Genomic DNA, 24747 nt, shown 5'->3' with positions numbered 1-24747 from the left:
AATAACTGAAATTCACATGTGGTTATCGTGGTTTTTTTCTATTGTTCAAAGTATTACATATGTTCCCTTTTTCCCCCCAGTGACCCCCCCTCTAACCCCCCACACCAGTCCTTCAGCACCTTATTGTCTGTGTCCATGGGCCATGCATATATACATACATGGTCTTTGGTTGACTACCTCCCATCCACCCACCCTCCCCCGCCTTCCCTGAGATTCCACACTCTGTTCCATGCTCCATGTCTCTGAATCCACTCTGATCATCAGTTTATTTTGTTACTAAGATTCCACACGAGTGCGGTCACGTGATACTTGTCTTTCTCTGACTGACTGATTTCACTTAGCATTATACTCTCCAGGTCCCTCCATGCTGTCATAAAAGGGCAAGATATTCTTCTTTTTTACTGCTGCATAGTATTCCATGGTATAAATGTACCACAGCTTTTTTATCCACTCATCTACTGATTAAACACTATTAAGAATGTTTTAATTGTATAAACATAGCTAAAAATGTGGAATCATGCACTTAAAAATCCCTTCGAATCAAAATATGCAATACTTAAAACTGAAATAAGAGTTTTAATGCAAAAGTTAAGGCCTAAGAAGGCACTAAGTTTTTGGATTTAGAATTTTAAAAACTGTATTTATCAATCCCAGACACTTAAAATGGATAAAAGAAGAGACTGAGAAAGATCTTATTGTTAACTTTATTTTTATTGGTGACACTATTACAGAGAGATAGAACGACCACAACCATATTAACAAACCAAAAACCTGTGCACAGAAACAAGATGCAAAAATATATCAAGATGTTAACCACAGTCTTTGGATGATGAAAATATGGGTGTATCTCTTCTACTTTCTGCAAGTTTCTATAATGAACACACGCTGTGATTACTATGGAAATAGATATAATAAAGGTGAATTACCAAAACACTACGATAAAGATCATTCAAAGAAATCAAGACAAAATACTTAACCTTAATCCCACAACCACACACCTATTTCTTAATTACTTTCCATATTTCTTCCCATCTTTGACTCTATGCATACTTATCATTAACACCCTAACAATCACAGACTGGTGTACAGACAGATGTTAATAGGAGCTGTTAGGTGCTGGGAATATGGGTGGATTTCTTTTCTATTTGATTGAATTCCCCCAAATTCTGAGTATTATATTTGCAATGGGAAAATACATACATAAGATTTAATAGCAAAACACCAAAGATCACCCAAGGAATTTGAGACAAAATATTTAACCATAATTCCATAACAACAACACTATGTTAATGATTCTCCACACTTTTTATCACTGTAGACTTGATGCATACATATTCAACACTCACCATAAGTTTGTGCACAAGATGGAGGAAACAGATCAAGATATTCAGTTGTTGGGTGTTGGGAATATGAGTGAAGTTTTTTTCTTTTCTAATTTACTGTATCTTCCAATTTTTTTCCTCTGGGTATGTATTATGCTTGTAACAGAAGCATAATAAACTTTTAAAAATCAGAATACTATTAATAAGGGACATTTGAAAACCAAGGTAACATAACATCAACTTTGAAGACACATTTTGACACAGTGATAATCATAAGCCTGTGCACAGAAACAAGAAACAATATACTGAAGAGTGTATCTGTCTTTGGATGGTGGGAATATGGTTTGTTTGTTTTCCTCCACTTTTCTGTATTTTCCAAGTATCTGATAATGAGTTCAAATTTTGTTCACAATGGAGACATGACTATAAACTTTTTAGTAACAACACCACCACCATTAATAACATCAAGGAATTTAAGAAAAATAATGCTCAACTAGAAACCTACAACACAACAGCTGTTGACTAAAAGCATACCTTTTTAAACAGTTATAATTGTAGTATAAATATAATTCTGTGTCCTGCTTTTTTCCACTTAATATTCTGTAAATATATTTCCACGCTACTACATAACTCTGCATGATTATCATTTTTAAAACAGCTGAGTAAGAATCAACATAGGTTCACTTAATCATTCTATTGTTTGGCATCAAAGTTGTTCCTAATTTTTCACGAACACAAGGTTGGAACGGACACCCTGACATTTGGCAAGTTGCTTTCAGAGAAGGAGCTACCAATTGGTGCTGCCAACAGGGATGAACCCGAGTTGGCCCCAACATCAGCAATGGCTCCCTTCTCAAGGGCCCTGCTCCCATTTTTCCGGATGTCCGTTCCAACCTCTGGTCTTTCGATGCAGCTGGCCCTCGCCACCACTGTGCCATCCAGATGGCCCCCTCTAAAGTGCCCAGGCCATATTCTCACCGACCTGGCCTTCCAGTCCATTTCCGGTGTTTCCCTCTGCCTGCTTCCTCACCCTCCCTGTCTGCTGCTGTGTTAGGACTCCTTTCTTTGGCTTTCTCCGTTCTGCTCCATGCCCTCAGCCCCACAACTCCTCCAGACTTTGGCACTCCCAGCAGCTCTGACACTCTCAAGCCCTAACCATGCAGATCTAGGAGAGTGAGATTTGGGCACATTCCCAAAGAAAGCATTGGCATTTTCTTTCTCAAATGATCTGCTCTTGTCTTTTGTTCACTTCTTCATCAGATCCACTTTACATTTTTTTTAAATTTTAAAATTATTTTTCCAGTCAACACAAACCCAAAAAAAAAAAAAAAATCTCAATAGTCACGACGCAGGGGTGAGGGGAAGCAAAAGGAGCACAAGTGGCCCACAGAAAAAGACACAGGAAACCGCAAGCTGTGAGGTCGATCTGTACTTAATGGAATCAGATCAAAACTACTCAGGAGGGCTGAACGAGGAGAGAACAATGGTAACAAAACAAATTAAGGCGCTGGGAACCTGAGTCCATGTTAAGCTTAGGTTGACTGTAAAGAAAGCTTTTCTTTTTAAAAAAAATGCGAGTGAGACACGGGGCTGAGGGTCAGACAGGTGAAGACAAGAATTAGGTTCGGTAATAGAAAGCTCTAAGGATACAAGCTCCTGGGCGCCCAGGTGCAAGCTGACTCGTGGCGGCACACACTAACAAAGCCACGCTGCTACGTGTCACTTAAGGCAGAAAGCGCACAAAAAGTGATGACAGTTGTCACCTGCATCCATATTTACAACAGGAGAGGCTCTCCTGACGGTTTCAACCTTCATTAGGCACTGTCGCGATCTAGTGATGGTTGCAACCCACTCTCTTAAAGGCAAAGAAGCAAGATTTACAGGGAAAAGCTTGGCGTTTGTGGATTCACTCTCGAGCACACATTAAGTTGGTTAAACAAACACAAACTTGCAGTATTTTTGCATGAGAATCACTGCAAGGTACAATATGGCAAGGGATCAACTTGGGTCACAAAAGGTCAATCCACAAATTGCAAAGGCGTATACAGCATTAGGTTACAAGGTGTTGGTGTAGACGAGATGGCTGAAAAGGAAGCTCAAAGAACTCCTTTCGAACCACACAGAGGAAAGGACATTATCTTGCATGCCTACACCTTGACAGGAATATTTAAGAGTAAGGGACAACACAGTTACTCAGAAAGATACTGAAGGGGTTAAAATAATGCACAACAAATCTTTCACAGGAACTAAGATATTTACAAGTGAGTTGCTCATTTCCTCTTCCAAAAAAAAAAAAAAAAAATCAAAGCATACCACGGAGGTATCTCTGCACAGTAAACTGTAACTCTGTATCATTAAATCCAAGTACCTGTGACTACTGTTTGCTATGATTTGCTATTTTATATACAGCTCAGGAAAGTTACATATAGGTTACAGAAGTATCATTTGGTTGGGGCTATTTCTGTAGTCTCAGCTTTCCTAGGACTGTCCCTCAACCTGGTCCCTAGGATGAAAGGGAAGGGATGTGCTGTGGCTTCCCCACACGCACGCACTGGTGTATGATGGGGAAAGAGGTAAGACCAATGGAACCGCCTCTGGCTCCTTTACAGTCCGAGTTATCTGAGGTTAAAAGTCAGTGTGTACAAGCCAAGCTAAGTGTCCTTCTGACGTTACTATGGGTTGCTGTGGATTTGCTGTGAGGGTCAGGTCCTAAGTCAGGAAAGGCTGTCCGACCTTCCACTTGTGTTCTCAGCCAGTGTGGGTGTTCTGGTGTCTAGCAAGGGAGAGGCGGTCGCAGAAGAACTGACCGCAGACATCACATTTGAAGTACTTGTCGTCAGCCCTATCGCTGCCCTGAGTGCTGGTGCTGGCCTGCCCAGTGTAGTGGGAGCCTTCCCCATAGCCATTTCCAGACTCAAATATGATCACTCTGGCATGGGTCTGCCGGTGCTCCCCGTAGGCCGAGGTGGTAGTGAAGGTCTCTCCACATTCCCGGCAGTCATAGTATGGTTCTTCAACCTGAATCTCTTCATCTTCATCTTCTTCTTCTGGGTCTTCGATCCCTGCACCATCTGGCTCATCGGCATCTCCCTCTGGCTCTTCAGCCTTCCCCTCTGGCTCTTCAGCCTTCCCCTCTAGCTCTTCCTCTCTCTCTTCAGGGTCTTCGATTCCTGCACCATCTGGTTCATCAGCATCCCCGTTGGGCTGTTCGGCCTCTCCGTTGGGCTGTTCGGCCTCTCCATTTGGCTCTGCAGCCTCCCCATCTGGTCCTTCAGCCTCCCCATTGGGCTCAGCGGCCTCCACATTGGGCTCAGCAGCCTCTACTTCCGGTTCAGCGGCCTCCACTTCTGGCTCGGCAGCTTCCATGTTCGACCCCTGGATCCGCAGAACTTCTCGTGGAACAAGAACATTGGCTTCGACTTCCTGGGCTGCTGCTTCTTCCTCTTCAACATGGAACTTCTGGTGCTTAATGAGAACTGTGTTATGAATGAAGGACTTCCCACAGTCCTTGCACTCAAAGAATGGAGAATCTCCCTTAGGGGGTTCGGTAAGAAACGAGGTATGAACGAAGGAAGCCCCGTAATCGTAGGGCTCATCATCCTTCTCGTGAATTTTCTTGTGCTCCCTCAGGTCTGCCTGGCTGAGGAAGGCCTCTCCGCATATTCCACACTCGTAGTGCTTCTCTTCGGCCTGGCTTCTCTGTAACTCAGCGAGGGCCAAGCCTGCACTGACAGCGTCACTGCCCCTCTGGGCCTGCTCCGGTGAGCCCTCTCCCATGTGAAGTGCCAGATGCTCATTGAAGACAGAGCCATGAATGAAATCTTGCCCACACACGTGGCACTGAAGATACATCGCTGTAGGATTGGCCTGTGGGGCACGGAACCTCTGTGGGTTGAGGATGAAAGGATTCATAAAAGGCTCATCATACCTCCTGTGGCCATAATATGGGTCTTGCTCATGAACTTTCTGATGCTCAAAAAGGAATGAGCTGTGAACAAAAGACTCGCCACATGCTGGGCATTCGAAGAGCTGCTCTCCAGTGTTGTCTCTCTGATACTCGCTGATGGAATGGGTGTGAATTACAGACTGAGTGTACTCACGAGTGTCGACGAGGTACTCTCTGCCATGAACTTTCTGATGGTCCTTAAGGTCGGCCCGATCTGCAAAGCCCAGCCCACAGTCCTTACATCCATAGATTGAATCCTCAGAATCTTCCTCCTCTTCCTCCTCCTCCAGCTCAGGCTCTTCCTGCTCAGGCCGGCCACCGACTGCACCCCGAATAACAGAACCTCCATGGAACTCCTCTTGAGTGTAGATTTTCTGATGGGCACCAAGGTCTTCAATGGTCGCGAAGGATTGCCCACAGTCCTTACATTCTTGCGGCACTGGATGCTGAGCACAACTTGCCTGTGCCGGCTGTCCAGCATAACTCACTCCCACTGGCTGGCGAGGACGACTTGCCTGTGCTGGCTGTCCAGCAGAACTCATTCCTACTGGCTGGCGAGGATAACTTGCCTGTGCTGGCTGTCCAGCAGAACTCATTCCTACTGGCTGGCGAGGATAACTTGCCTGTGCTGGCTGTCCAGCAGAACTCATTCCTACTGGCTGGCGAGGATGACTTGCCTGTGCTGGCTGTTGAATGCAAATCATCCCCACTGGCTCCTGACCGTAACCCTGCACTGGTTCCTCAACATAATTCATCTCCACTAGGTCTTCGAAGAAACTAGCCTGCATTGGCTCTTGAAGGCAGGTCATCTCTTCTGGCTCTTGAAGGCAGGTCATCCCTTCTGGCTCTTGAAGGCAGGTCATCCCTTCTGGCTCTTGAAGGCAGGCCATCCCTTCTGGCTCTTGAAGGCAGGCCATCCCTTCTGGCTGTTGAAGGCAGGCCAACCCCACTGGCTCCTGACCGTAACCTTTCACTGGCTCTTTCACATAACTCATCTCCACTAGCTCATCAAGAAAACTAGTCTGCTCTGGCTGCTGAATGCAAGTCATCCCTTCTGGCTCTTGGCCATATCTCACCTGCACTGGCTGTTCAGCATAACTTGTCTGTGGATCAGCAGAGGCTACACTGCGAATAACAGATCGTTCGTAGTTTTTGCTTCCAAAAGGCTTCTTTCTATGGTGAATCTTCTGATGTTCAGTGAGGTCGGAGCTACGAACAAAGGACTCTCCACACTCTGGACATTCATAGAGTTTCTCTCTGGGGCGAAAGGTTTCAGGTTCACCGAAGTGCAGGGAGTGAATTACTGAAGTCTCGCAGTTCCCGCGCTCAATGTTCTTCTTCTTAGCACGAGCCTTCTGATGTTCAGGGACATTTGATTTGGAAACAGTCGATTGGCCATCCTTCTTAAACTCACTGGCTCCCTCTGCAGCAAGACTTTTTGGAGGTTCAGTACCAGATACAAGGCGTATAACAGAGTCCTTGTAGTTGCTACTCTTGTCCCCTTCATTAGGGGTGGGTCTGGCAGGAGGTTTCTGTTGCTTAGCATGAAGATTTGAGAATCCTCCCTTCTCATTCCATTCATTTCCACTGGGACTTTTGGGAAGTTTGAAAACGGGTAAGCTATGGATAACGGACCTCTCATTCTTCTTTTCTTCAGAGGTCTTCTCTCCAGCATGGACTTTCTGTTCAGGAATATTTGGGCTTGTAATGGTAGACTCTGCAATCACTTTTGGTTTATTGGGCCCCACGGCACTGTGACATTTCTGAACTTCAGCCAAAGATAAGCTATGAATAACAGACCTCTCATTTGGTTTCTTCTCAAGGACATTTTCTTTAGTGGTAATCTTCTGGTTGTCATCAGGATTAGAGCTAATGGTGAATGCCTTCTCGTCCTCGTTCTCAGGTGGTCTTGTTATAGTATGACTCTTCCGAGACTCAGTAAAGGGCCTGCTATGAATGACAGACTTCCCATACGCCCTGCCTTCATAGGAATTCTTCTGAAAATGAACTGAGGGATGCTCCCTGGGGAATAGGATCTTTTGCCCAAAGGCGTCCCCATTATCTTTAAAGCCAAAGAGCTTCTCCTGTAAGTAATATTTCTGATGCCTGCTAAGGGGCTGACCAGGAAGGAAGGTTTCCTCACACGCTTTGCTCTTGTTTTCAAACAGGTTTGCTCTGGTGTGAACCTTCTGATGTTCTTTCAGAGATGAGCTGTGGCGGAAGGTCTCCCCACACACACTACATTCGTACACTTTCTCTTTAGCATGCATTCTCTGCGGCCCCTTAAAGGCTGGGTTGGGCTTGAAGACTTCATCATCCTTGTCATCTCTCCCATGGACTTTCTTCTGGTGCTCAACCAGAGCAGAGCTATGAAGGAAGGTTTCCTTACACACCTTACACTCATAGAATTTCTCTTTCCCATACATTTTCTGAAGCTCACTGAAGGTGGGGCTAGGCATGAAGGGCTCCTCATATTCCTCATCATTACATGCTGCGAGATGCCCTCTAGAGTGAATCTGACAATGCTCAGCAAGATCGACGGTCTTATCGAAGGTTTCCCCACACTCCTTACACTCAAAGCATTTCCCTCGAGCCGCACTTTTCCGAGTGACAGCCACACTACGGATAAACGCTTCACCATACTCATAGAGATTCTCTCTAGTGTGCATGATCTGATGTTCGACAAACTCAGAAATCACACTGAAAGCCCTCCCGCACTCATCACACACATAGGGCATGGCGGCAAAATCAAGCGGCTGCGACTCGGCAGAAGGGGGGCTAAGGCTGCTCATGCTCATGGCTCTTCTCATCTCACTGCCTTCAAAGGGTTTCTTCCGGGGAGAGTCTCTCTGATCGTGAGCAGAACCCTTCCCATCGGTGTCAAACTCATAGCGCCTTTTTCTCTCGAGAACTTTCTTTTTGGAAACAAGGTTCGAGTTACAATTACAAGCTCCCCGACAGGCATCCCCTGCACAGCCCCCCTCCTGAATCACTGACTCTCTGTCTAAGGACACTTCTTTCCAATCGTGGTCTGCCCTTCTGGGGACCCTTGGAAACCGGTCACTAGGTACTCTCGGTCTTGCGGATGTGGGGTTTTGCAAAACGTCCTTGAATTTTTCCATGATCGCTCCATGCGAAGCCTCCTCTTCACAGATCCCCCGGCGATGGGTTGACTTTTTGGCTTCAGGCATGGTTCTCAGACCTGAAAAGAAGCACGAAATGTAAATACTCCCTAGTTCCTGTACTTGTGCAAAATCACAGTAGGTCTTCCGTGACGGTGGTGTGAATATAAATTGCTCAAGGCTTATCAGTACAGCAGGTCCTCGAGTGACATTGTTTCATTTTAACATTGCTGAGATGCCGTAGGAATTTAACCCTGTTGACATCAATTAGCCTGCTCATTTCACGTATAGTTCCAGAGCCTATGGACGTTAAGTGAGGACTCACTGTGTGTATGTACAGATCAGTGCCCATCTCACCGATTAAAGTGGCCACTAAGCGTCATCTACCTAGTGCTTACCTCGACTGGTGCTTGGGTAGGCACTTCTCTTTGACCGTGAATGGCCTTGTGTCATGTGGGAGTGGCCATCATCTTCGGCAAGCTGAAGCCCTGTTCACAATAATACGACAGCTCATACTCAAGTTGGGGACCAAGACTCAGCACTATAAATTGATGTCTGCCTTTCGCTGAGCCACTAAATATGAAGTAGCCCAAATCCAATCCTTGGGGTGTCTTGTATTTGCAGTTTCACTTCCTTACTACCATTCCTTAGCTCGTTCTAACATGAATGTAATTAATCTTCCTGACTCCACCTACTCTTTTGTACAGAGAGACCTTCATGCCTCCCTAAATTCACTGCATCTTTTTCAGGCTTCACCTTTTCCTAACCACCTCCTCCATCTTGATGTCCCGTTTCACTGGCCTCCAGGGGTGTCCTCCTACCTCTTGACTCTTCTTTCCCTGCCTCTTCTGCCAACACTGGAGCTCCTCAAGGCTCCACTGCCTCACACAGAACTCTTGGTACAGCTCTCTCCACTGCGCCAGACCCGCACGGCCAACTGCCTGCTAGGTCAAAGCTAGGTTCTTCTTGGAGGTGCACACGGGATGTTAGGGTCCCGTCCTGAGTGTGTATTTAAAAGTGTGCTGTCACCACCTATGAAAGCATTAGCTCTTGTGGCAAGTGCCATCTCCGTGTTCCCCCAACCCTGTGCAATAGGGTCTTCACCCAGAGCCAGAAGGATTTCTTAGAAACAGAAATCTCTTTGTTTATGCTTCTGCTTTGAGATCTTTCAAAGGTTCCTGATTACCCTTGAAGTCCAGAGAGATCAACGTGGACTCTACCATCCTGCAGCTGCAAAGAGGAAGGTGGCAAAATGCTCCAGTGCCTGCGGGAGCAGCGGCTTACCCAGGAACAGCAGCTTCCTGTAGTTCTCCATGTTGTCCTTGATCGAGTTCTGCGCCTTCCTGTCCTCAGTGAGCTTCACCATGTCCTGGTATGACATCGTGTCCTGAAACAGCAAACACGGACCTCTCAGTGGGGCCTGTCCGAGGGGCATCCAGAGAGAGAAGAATGCTTGCGACATGGGAGCTACAACATACAAAGGTATGTAGAAAGTGCTCACAGCGTTTGGGGTTCTGAGTGGTCCAAGTCAAGTTTACTAGGGACCTACTTTGTACCTACCTTGGCGCTATAGTCTGAGGAAGATCCAAAAGACGTATGACACACATTCCTTGCCCTCATGCAGCTTATAATTTGGTTGGAGAGAAAAGACTCATGAAACAATTAGAGAACAATAAACAATAAAGTGGGGTACAGATAATCAGTGCTAAAAGGGCTTAGTAGAGGGACAGTTCAGGGTGGGCTGGACTAGTAGTGAGCAAAGGTTTTGTAGAGAGTCTTTTGTGGGGCATTCAGTGGTGGGCAATATTTTGACACAGACAGAGAGGGCTGGTGGGAAAGCTTCAACAGGCTAAATATCAACTATGCATGGCATATGCAGGGAACAGAAAGAAATGTGTTTTAGCAGACATTTGATCAGGAAGTGTGACTTAAGCCTCCCACCCCTGCACACACACACACATCCATGTCTTGCACACACATGCTTTGCACAACACGGCTACACTGTGGGCTCCTCTGGGCATGTAGAAGTTCCAAATAACCCAGGGGTGATTTTAGGCACTGAGTGCCTTCATTTCACAGCTGTCTTTTGTGTTCTAATGGATACTTTCCTAAAAAGAATTGTTAAGTTCCCTGTATTACTCAGAGGGCCTTCTATGCAGAACCTTTTCTTACTGCTGCACTAAAACATGACTGCTTGCAGAGGGCGGTGGTCCCGGGGAGTACAGCACCAAGGCCTGAGACACACGGGAGGAGGGAGACGGGACCGTGGGGAGCCCACAGGTTCCAGAGCCACAGGAAAGTAGGGTCAAAGAAGGACTGCAGCCTTTGAGCTGTGCAGCCTTGGGAACAGAAAACTCTGAGCCTCAGGTTCTATAAAATGGGGAGAAGGGCATTAGCCCGCCTGGCAGTGCTGTGGGGGAAGCTGTTCTGCAATGTGATGTGTGGTTTAAATAGGAAAAAGTATGTAAAGGAAACATACATTAAACTCTATATAAAGATACTCTGATAATGTATTATAGAGCTCCACTGCTGGCAAGTAGCATGGGCATTAATTGAGTTCTGAACCTTCCTGCCCTTAGTGAGCTTCCATGTGCCCTGGTTTGACACTGTACCCTAAAACAGCAAACACAGGCCTCACCAGAGTCTGTCCCCATGGGCCTCCAGAGAGAGAAGAAAATGCAGCAAAAAAAGGAGTTGCACAAATTAGGTGCATCTCTATTGGGAAAGATACATGAGCACAGGCACTGGGATTTAAGGGGAGAGCAAGTGTCCGTGCCCAGTGATTAAACACCAAAAACCACCAAAGCTATGCAGAGCTTCAAAAATGAAACTAGGTTACGGCTGAGGACCTTTAGGGCCCAAATGAGCCACGAAAGATCAGAGGCAGCGCAAAGCTGGCACAGTTACCACCTGCATGGCTGAGTCCCATCACTTGAAGCGACAGGAAGTTCGAGAGCAAGAGCTGTGCTGGGCTCAGGTGTGAAGAGCACCTGTGAGGCAGCAAGGAGACCCGAGCTCCTCCCCTGGGGGCTGGCAGACCACAGACGAGGTCAAGAACTTGGTGGGCTGAGGGAGTCAGCAGGGTCACCATCTCTGTTGTTAACAGACCCCAAGGGCAATGGCCAAAGGGAAAAGGCAGTTTTCGTATCTTTGTATTCCATTGGCCTCATCGGAGGATAATATATGTACATTAAATTCTGAATGGTAATTCCCTATGAAAGAGAAATGACGCCTTGGTGCAAAATTGTTCATCTATCGCACGTGGGTAGCTCTACAGCAGCTGTTCCCTTTGCATTTGTAATCACCAATGGTGCCCACAGCTGCACAAGCTACACTCGAGCCCCCAGGAATGGGTGCTGCACCCCTGCACGTCCACATGACCGACATGCAGGGCACCAAGCGATTCACTCATTGTGCTCAGAGACGAGAGCTTCCTGAGTAGCAGAGAGCTCCTCTGACCACGTGGAGGAGGCAGGAAACAGGGAGAGGTCACTCTGGCCACTTGCCACCGCTGGGGACAGACCTGGGATCCGTTCAAGAGTAACTGGGGCTCCCTGCCCAGGTGGGATTTTAGGGGGCAGATGAACACACACGCCCTCTTGGGAAAAAAGGGAGCTCTGCCATGTAATGGAGAGAGGGAACCGAAACATACCTGGGACTGCAACTCATACTGCATCATCAAGCTCCGACGGCGGCGCCCTCTTTCCGTCGCAAACGCTCTCTCCATCGAAGCAGGAAGAGAAAGATCCCGGGGAGGAAACCCTGGGGAGAGAAAGGCCCGTGAAGGAAAAGGCCCAGCCAGCCTTGCAGGCGCATTAGGAAGGTGAGAACGCAGGACTTACTGCTTCTGGGAATCCTGCCATACGGCCAGCGCTCTCGCAAGGACAAGTCCCGGCTTCTGGCCCGCCGCTCCCGCTCCCGCATCCGGGCTCGCTCCCAAGCCCGGCCCCGGTCCCAGGCTCGGTCCCAGGCCCTGTCCCAGGCCCGGTCCCAGGCCCGGTCCCAGGCTCGGTCTCGATCCCAGTCCTGGTCCCAATCCCGGTCCCGGTCTCCTGCGAAAGCCAGACATTTGGGGTGAGCACAGCACTGACATGTGCCCCCCCTCCCCCATGTGCATAGCCCCCTCAACAAGAACACGATCCTTGCTCCTGCCTTCAGGAATCCAATCTCACATAGAGGTCTCCACACGCCCAAGGGCAACATGGACTTCCCATACCCCTAGGCCTGGGGCAGTTTCTGGAGGCTTTGACTACGTGGGGGTTGCTCTTAAGCAAGTTCTGATGCTTACTTCAGAAGCTCGCCCCGCTGCAGACACTTCTGCGATTCCCCAGGTTGTACACGGTCAAGTCCACCTCCAAGATGAACATCAGCCCCTCTGCCGTCCAGTTACCCAAGCCTCTCTCAATGTGCACATTACTCTACTTACAAAACATACGCCCTCCCCCAAAGCAACGCTCCTTTTATTTTTTTTTAAAAGGGAGAATGATGATTTTTATTTTTTAAAATATATTTTATTGATTTTTTACAGAGAGGAATAGAGAGTTAGAAACATCGATGAGAGAGAAACATCGATCATCTGCCTCCTGCCCACCCCCTACTGGGGATGTGCCTACAACGAAGGTACATGCCCTTGACCGGAATCGAACCTGGGACCTTTCAGTCCGCAGGCCGATGCTCTGAGCCAAGCCGGTCAGGGCAGCAACACTCCTTCTAAAAGTTCACTCAACAGCCCGGCCAGTGTGACTCAGTGGCTGAGGGTTGACCTATGAACTACGTCAGTGGTTCTCAACCTTCCTAATGCCGCGACCCTTTAATACAGTTCATGTTGTGCTGACCCCCAACCATAAAATTATTTTCGTTGCTACTTCATAACTGTCATTTTGCTACTGTTATGAATCATAATGTAAATATCTGATATGCCGGATATCTTTTCATTGTTACAAATTGAATATATTTAAAGCATAGTGATTAATCACAAAAACAATATGTAATTATATATGTGTTTTCCGATGGTCTTAGGCGACCCCTGTGAAAGGGTCGTTCAATCTCCACAGGGGGTCGCGACCCACAGGTTGAGAACCACTGAACTAGGAGGTCACAATCCGGTTCCTGATCGGGCCATATGCCCCCGCCTCCCCGGTGTGGGGCCGTGCAGGAGGCAGTCCATCAATGATTCTCTCTCATCATTGTTGTTTCTATCTCCCTCTCCCTTTCTCTCTGAATCCAATAAAAATATATTTAAAAAGAATTGATTAAAAAATTTTTTTAAAGTTCACTGAAGAACTGTTTAACAAGTGAAGTAGCTTTAGAGCCTCAACCCTCCTGGGAAGGCTATGGGTGCAGCTTGAAACAGCCCACTGCAAACTTCCATACTAAATACTCCCCCCCTAACAATACATGTCTTGCATTTCACTCTGTTAGAGTTGGCTTGGGTATAAAATGTCTAATCTACTATCAATTAACCTACGCCCCCCCAGATCTCGGAGCAGCAGCAGCCGCCCTCAGAGGCCCCGATGCCCACTGTGAACCTTCGGGAAATGGGAGGACAGGGCCCATGGGCGGCATGACCCGACTGGTACTCACTGTAGAAATAGAGGGCGCGTGCGAGGGGGTTGTTTACTCCATTGCGGTTCAATCTGCCTTCAATGTGCATGTGGACACCGTTGTCTAAGAGGACAGCAGACACCCACTCAGCGCTGACCATCACCTGCCCACTCTCGGGTCTCCCCATGCCCCCCTCCCGCATATCCACCTCCACGGGACGCTGGAGCGTTCTGAGCCCCTCACCCCTCAGCTGCTACCACTCCTGGTGGAAACTGGGCTGTGACGGCACCCCCAACAACTGCAGCCACATACGACTTCCCAGCACACCACACCCGTGGGTCTCCAAAAGGGAACCGGGCCCTGGTCGGTGGTTCAGTGGTTAGAGCATCGGCCCAAGGAATGAAAAGCCGTGGGTTGGATTCCCGGTCAAGGGCACGTGCTCCTCCGTTGCAGGTTCCCCAGCCCCATAGGGGCTTGTGAGTGAGGCAACCAATAGATGTCTCTCTCTCTCTCCCCCCTCCCACTCTAGAAATCTATGGAAAAATATCCTCGGGTGAAGATGAAAAAAACAGAGCCGGTGCCACAGCACGAGGCGCGGGAGGCTCCTCATGGGGGGTGGCTGGTGTGTAACCCGGTGACTGCTCCCCAGGGGGCACAGCCCATCACACGGCTGGCTGTGGCAGCCAGGGAGGGAGGTGTGCTGCCCGCGGCCGCCCGCCCCGCCTCACCTTCGGGCCCGTACACCTCGTGGTACATCTCCAGCAGGTCCACGAGCTTCTCGCAGGTCTGCGGCCGCCGGGCCTGCACCCAGAGCCTGACCCTCTCGGGGAGGATGTTCAGGTACTGCTCAAGGACCAAGAGGTCGATGATCTCCTCCTTGCTGTTAATTTCCGGCTGCAACCAGTCCAGGCAGAGGTTTCGGAGTCTGAGCAGGGTCTTCTGAGGCCCGACAAATTCCACGTAGAGGAAATTCCGAAACCTCTGATGAGAAAACTCAGAGTCAGTCGGACTTCCTCCTACGATGGCATCCGGGTACTGAGCCAAGTCACTGTCTAGGTCATACAGGTCTGGGACCCAGGACTTCTTGGCTCTGCCAGAGTAAAAGCGCTTGAGCGGCATCATCTCTCTAGGGAAAGCTGTCAGTGCAGCAACCGAAATGGGTCACGGGAAGGACGCAGCAGCTGTGCCAGCCAGTGCTCAGGGACCTGCAGGGCGCAAGGAGACACACGTCCCGGGAGGTGAGGCCCGGCAGCCTGCGAGGGCGTCAGCAACGCTTCTGCGAACAGGCCCAGAGGGCAAGCGGTGCGCAAACGCCCCCGCCACCCCCCCCCCCCCACACACACACACAGGACAGCAAGTCACAGGCATGACCTCGGGCACCACATGCACTGAAGGAGTTAGGTCGCTACTGATTGGCTTTTTTGTTTTGTTTTAAATATATGCATTTCTATTGATTTCAAAGAGGAAGGGAGAGGGATAGAAACATCAATGATGAGAATCATCGATTGGCTGCCTCCTGCATGCCCCCTACTGGGGATCAAGCCTGCAACCCAGGCATGTGCCCTGACCAGGAATCGAACCATGACCTCCTGGTTCATAGATGTCCAACAACTGAGCCACACCGGTCAGGCACTACTGACTGGTTTTATAATCCTGGGCAACTTACTCTACGTCCTGGAGTCTGTCCCTGTATCTGCAAATAAGGAACAGACCAACCTCTCTTTGAGGACTAGAAAGCTTCCATAAGCCAATATGCCCAAAAGGCTCACTACCCACCCTGGCCGGTGTTGCTCAGTGGATAGAGCAGGGGTGGGCAAACTTTTTGACTCGAGGGCCACAATGGGTTCTTAAACTGGACCGGAGGGCCAGAACAAAAGCACGGATGGAGTGTTTGTGTGAACTAATATAAATTCAAAGTAAACATCATTACATAAAAGGGTACGGTCTTTTTTTTTTTTTTAGTTTTATTCAGAGCATTGGCCTGCGGACTAAAAGGCCCCTGGGTTCGATTCCGGGTTAAGAGCACATGCAGAGGTTGTGGGCTTGATCCCCAGTAGGGGTCGTGCAGGAGGGAGCCGATTGATGATTCCCTCTCATCATTGATGCTTCTCTCTCTCCCTCTGAAATCAATTAAAAAATGTATTTTAAAACAATTATTTTGTTTTAATATGTCTAAAGACATATTAATATGTTTCAATTAGCCGAAACCGGTTTGGCTCAGTGGATAGAGCATCAGCCTGCGGACTGAAGGGTCCCAGGTTCGATTCCGGTCAAGGGCATGTACCTGGGTTGCGGGCACATCCCCAGTAGGAGGTGTGCAGGAGGCAGCTGATCGATGTTTCTCTCTCATCGATGTTTCTAACTCTCTATCTCTCTCCCTTCCTCTCTGTAAAAAAATCAATAAAATATATTTAAAAAAAAAAAAGTTTCAATTATTTAGAGTTTCAAAATAGACTTTATCGTTTGGGAATAAAAGCGGTAAACCGGCCCATGCGCTCCCGCTGTGATGGGCGGCGCTCTGCTCCCACTGGCACTGCCCTCCATGGCCCCCTGGAGCTGTGGCACCACCCGGCTGCCCTGGCCTCCTCAGCAGCAGGAGTGACAGTGGAGAAGGGCACTAGATACCACTGCTGAGCTGGCACTTCCAAGCAGGGGGCAGGCAAATGGCCTGGCTCTGAGCACTGCAGTGATCTTTCGGACAAAAGCACAATTTTACCCAGGACCTGGCTCAGGGGGACGGCCCCGGGCAAGGGCAGGGGCCTCAGAAGCCAATAGGCCTCCACGGAAGGGAGGGGAGAGCACAGAGCTGACACCTGCCCCGGAGGGAAGGAGGGAGGGAGAACAGAGCCCGCGCCTGCCGGAGGGAAAACCTGGGTCCCCGACAGGATCCAGTCCAATCTCAGAGACAGCAGGACACGCTCAGGTACGCAAATCACCTGTTGGAACAGATCCTTTCTGCAACTTCTGAACAAGCCACTACGCACAGGAACAGTCAAAATGCCAGGGACCTGCAGTCATTTCACAGAAAGAAACACATGACAAATGAACACAGAAGAAATGTAAAAATAGTGTCCGTGATCCATTCTCCAAATGGCTGTTGACTCCACGATCATTAGGGGTGAGGCCTCTTAGATCACCTTCAAGGAAAGACTGAATGCAGTGTCATATAAGCCAACCAGGAAAAATAAACAGAAAACCTTCAGATTTTCTCTATGAAACCAGAATTCAAAAACCCAAGGCGAAGATTAGCACTAACAAACAGAAGACCACTCACTTAATGAAAGCAGACGTAAAAGTCTAAACACTGTCATTACTGAACATCACTCTAAGAGCAGTGGTTCTCAACCTTCTGGCTCTTTAAATACAGTTCCTCATGTTGTGACCCAACCATAAAATTATTTTCGTTGCTATTTCATAACTGTAATGTTGCTACTGTTAGGAATCGTAATGTAAATATCTGATATACAGGATGTATTTTCAGTTACAAATTAAACATAATTAAATCATAGTGATTAATCACAAAAACAATATGTAATTATATATGTGTTTTCCAATGGTCTTAGGCGACCCCTGTCAAAGGGTTGTTTGACTACCAAAAGGGTCGCGACCCACAGGTTGAGAACCGCTGCTCTAGAGTTCTAGCTAATTACAACACAAGAAAAACAAATCTGAGGCATAAAGAAAGGTGTAAAATTATCATTCTCTTATGAATCAATAGAAAGATGTTATAATTTAATAAGGAAATAATTTATAACAGACTCCTTAAATATATATCAACGATACTTTTTTTAAGCGGGAAGAATTCCAATATAAAAAATAGCACCTACATAAAGTTACAAATTATACTGCAGTAAGAGACACAGGATAGTCCTGGAAGATGTATGGATCCAGGACACTCAAGTTCTAAATCCTCCCCCAAATTAATGTGTATCATCTAATGGAATTTCAAAGAATACTAATGGGAACTGGGCAGTGGCTCTAAGGTAACAGGGAAGAATTCCATTTAGATCAATATTTTGAGAATTTGTACGTCAAAAGGCCAACAAGCCAAACACAAAATTTAAGAAATATATATATTTTCTGTTCTTGACAGTCTTCTAGAGCAGGTATATGTCATAAATCACTGTAAACACATTGAGTAGTAATACATCTTGATTCTTCAAGAAAGGGGTATAAAGTTTAGTGTTTTACAAATGCATCTAACCATGGAATTCTTTTATTTTTTCCATCATCAAGAAATAGTTTGATGTAATCTTGGGGTAAGAAAGTTCTTTTACAGTATGATACCTAAAGGCAGAAAGATGACATAAAAATAAGAAGTGATGGTCTTGTCTATACTATCAAAGCCAAAGGAAAAAAAATAACAAAAGAAAACCACTTGCAATTTATAACAGAAAGACTGATTCATTTAAGAATCATAATGAGTTTACTATACAAAGTTGAGTATGTAGTAGTCTATGAAAGTGGCATTGGAACATAGTAAGGGATGTGTATATTATTTCAATAAGTAGGAATAGGAAAACTAGCCAATCATTAACTTGAGGGGGAAGACCATACCATATATAAAAATGCTAAATCTAAAATAAAAATTAAATAAAATATTAATTTTTATCATCTAGGAGCAGGAAAAGGCTTTTATTTAGAATGAACATTTAAAATTTCTATTTTATTTATTTTTAAATTTTCATCTTACTTAGCAAATTGATTGGGGTGACATTAATCAACATTAATATACTAGAGGCCTGCTGCATGGATTTGTGCACCAGTGGGGTCCCTCGGTTGGCCTGCAGGGACCGGGCTGAAACTGGCTCTCTGACATCCCCCAAAGGGTCCTAGATTGTGAGAGGGCGTTTCTTGGGTGATGCGCCCCAGAATTGAGCTTCCTCCTCTCTGGTTCCGGGTGTATCACCCTAGAACTGCAGCTGCCAAGTCACTGCAGCTCATATGCTCCTGCGTTGAGCATCTGCCCCCTGGTGGTCAGTGCGCATCATAGCTACCGGTCTGAGCATCTGCCCCCTGGTGGTCAGTGCGCATCATAGCTACCGGTCTGAGCATCTGCCCCCTGGTGGTCAGTGCGCATCATAGCTACCGGTCTGAGCGTCTGCCTCCTGGTGGTCATAGAGAAGGTAGGCTTCAGGTGTGGCCCTCACATGTGGGATGCCTTTGGCACTTGGGAAAATCGCGCCTCCTTTCCAGCTGTGACAATGTAGGTCTGTGGTTCCAACAAGCACCTTAGGAGCTGTGTACTGTGAAAACCACTGCCCTAGGCTGTGTCCCATCTGGTCCAGCCAACAGGTATATATGGACAAGAGGGGCTGTTGAGATAGGATCTTATGTGGGGATGTGAGCAAGCAGGGAATGACCACTACCCTACCAGACCAGCCACAGCCTCTCGCTCTGGTCCGTGAGGCGGCTCCTCTGATAGTCGACACATCACCCCCGGCTCACACCTCTACCACTTACCACGTTGCAGCAAAGCTTCCTTATTGTTGTCCACTCGAGGTGTTTCCTGGGTCAGACTTACTGTGAATGGATCGGGGAGGGTGGGGGCTGGAGATGGGGCCCCTGGTATCACGGTAACCACAGCAAGAGCTTACGGCACCAGGTGGGCCCCGCCCCCGTGCAGGCCAGGGCTCTTATAGCGTGTCCACGTGCTCTTGCTCTGATTCTGTATGCACCAAGCACCCTTCTCATGATGCTTTCACTTCCCATGTAGGTCTGCCTCCAGGGAGAGAATTTGCTGGTCACACCCTTTTGAGTATTTGTGTCTCTGCTATAGTGACCTCCCACCATACATCAGTGAACCAACACTGAGCAAACTGTTTTCCCAGCTGGGGCGCTTTCATCCAGGCCGGGCATAAACCCCCCCCCCCCCCCAGGGCCCACTTCAAGCAGCACGTTAGCCTGTCCCCAGGTGGTACACCAGCACGGCCACCCACCTTGGCAAGTAAGACCCACCTTGCTGTCTTCCTCTGCATTTAACTGGAGTTCTCATTCAGGGGACACTGAGGCCAAGGATTATGTCACTCACTTCTGGAGACCCAAAGTCTAGCATGACCCTGCCCAGACCAGGCCCAGTACCAAGGCTTGCTGGTAGAATGAGCAGCTGCGCTGTTCACATCCCCAGGCAACACGATTCCCTAAGTCTGGTCTGAGTCAGTCAGCAGGCCGTGAACAAAGGGGACGGCCCTGCTGAGTCTGAGTACCTCTCAAGTTCATCACTTACCCTCTGCCGTGACCCTAAATCCAAGCCACCATCTTTCACTCAGACCTGAGGGTGGTCTCCTGGCACCCACTGTTTCAACCTTCCCCTTCTGAACCAGATGACATTTTAAAAACAAAAACCTGATTATCGTGTTACTTCCATGGTTAAAAGGTCTCCGTGGCTTCCCATGTGCTTCAGATCAAGCCATGTGCTTACCTGTTCCCCACCTCAACCCAATGCTGACCGGAGTCCTGGCCTTTTGGCTCCCCCTCGTTCCCTTAGGAACATCCACGTCTCCTCTCCCAATACTACTCTTCCCACGGTACCATCCACTACCCGTCAGAGCTCAACTTCCACGTCCCTGGTTTCCCCGGAAAGGCCCTATGTGGCCTCTTCCAGATTAAGGTAACTGCCTGCAGCGAGTGCATGTGTCTCACCATCACCTGTTCAAAGTCTTTCATTACTTAACACACTGAGCTCCAGGGACGCACTTCCTTTCCCACGGGGGTGGCCGTGTTTACTGGTGAATGATGACTTCCCTCATGCTCCCGTAATTGCCCAATAAGGGAGAAAGAGGAGGCCTGAAGTGGTAGTTGAGTGCTGGGAAGAGTGGGGATACCGAAAGGATGGCATGAGGCCACGGAGGATGTCTGGAGAACGGGACCCACCAGAAGTGTGTGTGCATTTTCCGCGAGCACTAAGGGTGCTGTGGCCGTGTGGGTGGACCACGCGTGGCAGGAGGAGGAAGGACGCGCTCACTCCAAGGAAGGGTGTGGCACTGTGAGGAGAGAACTCAAGCGCGGCTCACCTGGACCCAGCCCCCTGGCGTTGGAATCTAGTCCGATCTCCTCTTGCCAGCCGTCTCGGAAAAGGGTAGAAGTTCGAGAAGGCAAAGCTGGGGAAGGAAAGGAAGACATGAGACATGAGACATCACGTTTGCTTGGCAGTGACTGGGTTCCTCCGGCTGGAGATGACACCGCAGCAGCAGTGCCTTCCTCTCGGGCACCCACAAGTCAGCTGAGATGGAAGAACGGCCCTCCCACGTGGCAGGGCAGTGCTCGGAGGTCCAGGCTGCCCCCGGGCTGTCGTGAGCGCCTTCCTCACCCAGGCTGTGTCAGTGGGCGCGCAAGTCACCTGCGGTGTCTCAGAACGTCTCTAACCAGCAGAGCGAACTGAGGGAGACACAGGTGGGGTCGTGTCACCTTAGGAAGCCCTCCTATTAGCTCTGTGGCACTGGCCACTGGCTGAAGGCAGGGACCCGTGTGGCGCGAGGGGGAACGGCTAGGAAGGCCTATTAGTCACTGCTGACGACAGGCCCGGGACAGCACTTTCACAGGTGAACCTGACGTCATTTGGAAAAAACAAAAACAAAGCACAGCCCATCTACTTTTGTTTTCCACGAACACCCCGAGGGATGATGGCAGAGGTACGGACACCCCTAGAGAAGTGGGGCGAAGCTCAGTGCTGCCACTTAGTAGCTGGCGAGGCGGGGCCAGACCGCGTCCATTTCAGTCACAGGCGGAGCGCAGCTTCCACTGGGCCCTGGTGCTACGCTCGCCATCGCTGTGCGGTACCCGCATCACCACCTGCTCTCACAGAACCGCGTGCAGGTTCTGGCAGGCTCCGGTGGGCCGTGCGAAGGCGCTCAGCCACTGGCGGATGCGCATTTCCAAAAAGCTCAGCTCGGGAATGGGGCCTGCTGCCCACCCGCGGACAGTGCCGCAAGCGGCTGTGCGCATGCGTGGCCCCTGCCCCCCCTCACTCCCCCCCCCGCAGGAAACCCCGCCCCCACAGAGCGGCGCCCCCCTCCCAGCAGGAAACCCCGCCCCTGCAGAGCAGCCCCCGCCCCCCAGCAGGAAACCCCGCCCACACAGAGCAGCCCCCGCCCCCCAGCAGGAAACCCCGCCCACACAGAGCTGCCCCCGCCCCCCAGCAGGAAACCCCGCCCACACAGAGCGGGGGGGGGGGGGCACGCCTCCCAGCAGGAAAACCCGCCCACACTGAGCGGCCCCGCCCAAGCCCCGCCCCCCTCCCTCCCTCCTGCCGTGCCCCCTGGCGGCCATCCTCGGCTCCACAGCCTCTGTCCCTCAGGACCCAGGCCCGGCCCACGATGCCTACTATGTCCTCCGGGCCCCCAAGCCCCCCCTCCGTTTCCTCAGCTTAAGACCCTGCCGTTCCCCATATCTCTTAAAACTCCTAAATTCTGAACCGCAGTTCTCTCCTCAGTGACCCCCAGGACCGCGCAGTTGAACCTGGTCCCCCAATCCTGACGCGGCTTTGGCGCCCCTCAGAGGAAGCAAGGCTCGTGCGACCACCTCGCGCCCCGTGTAAGATGGCGCCACCGCCACGCGTGCACTGCCGGCCGCTCTGCGCCTGCGCAGCACACCCGGGGTGGGGGTGGGGGGCGGCTCGGCGCCTGCCGTCCCTCAGGCCAGCACAGCCCCTGGCCCTGCCGCCCCCCAAAAAGGCGCCTTCTGCAGTAAGCCTGGCTGCGACCTCCGGGCTGCCCCCTGCAGCTCCGCCATCACTCAAGAAGTGCCTGTACTTAAGCCTCTGGGGCCGCCAACGAACAGCGCTGGGACGGGCGGGGGTCGAAGGCGCCATCCGTCCGTCACTCAGGACCAGGCGGCCCCGCCCCACCATCACTCAAGATGGCGCCTGCGCAGACAGCCTGGCCAACGTGGTGCTGGGGTGGGCGGGGCCCCCAGGCCTCCCAGGCCCCGCCCCTGCGGCGTCGCCGTCCTTTATCTTCACGGCCCCGCGGTAAGCCTCAGCGCCACCTGCTGGCCAGCACAGGGCCCGGACGGGCGGGGGTGGGCCCGCCACTGGATCCACCCCCTGCGGGCCACCTGCAAGATGGCGCGTGCGCAGTAAGCCTCAAACGCCACTTACCGGCCAACAGGCACCGCAAGGTGGGTTGGGTCGGCACCTCCCACCACCAGTCACTCAAAATACGTCATCCTCTCAGTCCCGCCCTCTGCAGCCTCGCAGTCATTCAAGATGGCGCCTGCGCTGTAAGCCTCATGGGCCACCTGTCGGGCCCCCATAGCGCGCGAGTACGCAGGACCGCAGCCCCCATCAGTCACTCAAGACACGCAGCCCTGCCTTGGGCTCAGCCCCTGCAGCCAGCCGTGCTGTCACTCAAGATGGCGTCTCCGCAATAAATCTCCTACTACCTGTGGGCCAACACAGCGCTAGAGTAGGTGGGGCTAAGGAGCCCCTCCCTCAGGCCCGCCCCTGCAGCCAGCCAAGCTGTCATTCATGTGGGCGCCTGAGCAACAGCCCTGGCTTGCACCTACCAGCCAACTTACATAGCCGCAGGGCATCGGTCCCCAAAGGCCACAGAGCCACCTGTGCAATACACCTTGGTTACTCCCCCGCCCCTAGCACCCCCCCCCCCCGCCAAAAACTGCAGCCAGACACACCCCAGGGTACAAACAGTCCTGAAAAGACTACAAGGGGGCGGTGAGCCCCTGAAGGCCCCCCCACCCGGCATACTGACAGCCTGTATCCGTCCGAGTTCCAAAGCGGCCTCAGCCATGGCAAATGCAGGCACCGCGCCTGCTCTCCAGATGTCGGACACTAGCCGTGGCTCAATCTCAGTCAGAGTCCAGACTAATCGGGCTGGAACCGACACGCCGAGAAAGGTACGAGACAGGCAGGACCCCCGCAGCCTTCAATCACTGCAGCCGCACAGCCCCGGGCCCCGCCCCCTGCGGCCAGCCAGCAAAACTGCGCCTGCGCGGCAAACCCCCGCTGCCCCCACTAAAGATGGCGCCGACGCAGGCGGGGCTCCCAGACCGTCATAGCCCAAAGCGCCTGTGATGACAGCCCCCAGCCCCGCCCCAATCCGCAAGTAACCAATCAGGACAGCGCCTTCCCAGCAAACCTCCCCTAGCGATCAGGTTGCCAGGGTAGGCGGGGCTCCCCTAACCCACAGGCGTCACATAGCCCCTCGCAGCCCTTAGCTCCTCCCACGGCCACTGCGGCAAACAAGCACCGCCCCCACGCGGCAAGGATGCCAGGCGGCCCAGGAGCCGAGCCGACCAGGGACCGCCTGGGAGGAGGGTCCAGCCCTGCAGCCCCAGCCCGGGAGAGCGGGCAGACCCCGAGACCGCGCCACCCACGCACGCAGGGGCCGGCCGCCGCCCGGACGCCCACCCTGGCCGGCCGGCAGTGACAGAGCCCGTCTCCACCGCGGCCATCGCGCCCCTGTCCCCCACCTAGAGCGCGGCAACAGAGCGCGGCAACCCGCGATTCCGACTCCGCGGCCGCTTCCACCGGGCGGGCGGCCGGCCGCACGAGCTGGTGCCGCTGCGGCAAGCGCGCATCCCCAGCTCGCCGCGGACCCCCGTCCGCCGAGGGCACCGCACCTGCGGCGTGATACCGACGCACCCGCCTGGCACGGAGGCGCGGGCGGGCGGCCGGACTCACCTCACCACACCACACCGCACCGCACCGCACGCACAGCGGCTGGCCCAGAGGCCAGCGAGGCGCAGCCCGCGCCCTGGCTAGTGCGCCCGCACGGTCCCTGGCGCCCGGCGGCGCCACCAGCCCAGGGTGGACATGTCCGCTCCTCCGCTCCTCTGCTCCAACCTGGTCCTCCGG

At 51.0% G+C, this 24747-nt stretch overlaps 1 protein-coding gene across 5 annotated transcripts; it reads right to left on the bottom strand.

The window, feature by feature from the left end:
• Positions 1-690: 690 nt before the first annotated feature.
• LOC118655114 (paternally-expressed gene 3 protein-like) lies at positions 691-24747 on the bottom strand. Of its 5 annotated transcripts, none has more exons than XM_036306555.1 (10): positions 24574-24747; positions 20948-21034; positions 16871-16942; positions 14663-15139; positions 13974-14057; positions 12233-12442; positions 12043-12152; positions 9675-9777; positions 8789-8878; positions 691-8470 (listed from the first exon to the last, which is right to left on the bottom strand). In XM_036306555.1, the coding sequence occupies exons 4-10, from the start codon at positions 15054-15056 to the stop codon at positions 4071-4073; spliced, it is 5391 nt and encodes a 1796-aa protein (XP_036162448.1). In that variant the 5' UTR covers positions 15057-15139; positions 16871-16942; positions 20948-21034; positions 24574-24747; the 3' UTR covers positions 691-4070. The 5 variants fall into 5 exon arrangements, with proteins under 5 accessions (XP_036162448.1, XP_036162449.1, XP_036162450.1 ...); XM_036306556.1 differs by lacking the exon at positions 24574-24747 and adding an exon at positions 23642-23862; XM_036306557.1 differs by lacking the exon at positions 24574-24747 and adding an exon at positions 22392-23440.

This window comes from Myotis myotis, unplaced genomic scaffold (assembly GCF_014108235.1).
Source record: "Myotis myotis isolate mMyoMyo1 unplaced genomic scaffold, mMyoMyo1.p scaffold_m19_p_42, whole genome shotgun sequence".
NCBI lineage: Eukaryota > Metazoa > Chordata > Mammalia > Chiroptera > Vespertilionidae > Myotis > Myotis myotis.
The sequence above is the reverse complement of the archived record's forward strand: the minus strand, read 5'-3'. Positions and strand labels throughout refer to the sequence as shown.

Bases quoted from the DNA above. Each gene is read 5' to 3' on its own strand.
- LOC118655114 (XM_036306555.1), bottom strand. From the start codon at position 15,056: ATGATGCCGCTCAAGCGCTTTTACTCTGGCAGAGCCAAGAAGTCCTGG. The intron at 14,058-14,662 runs GTGAGGCGGGGC...CTGTCCTCTTAG, and splicing joins CGAGGTGTACGGGCCCGAAG to ACAACGGTGTCCACATGCAC. The intron at 8,471-8,788 runs GTAAGCACTAGG...GCTTCTTTTCAG, and splicing joins CTACCCAAGCACCAGTCGAG to GTCTGAGAACCATGCCTGAA.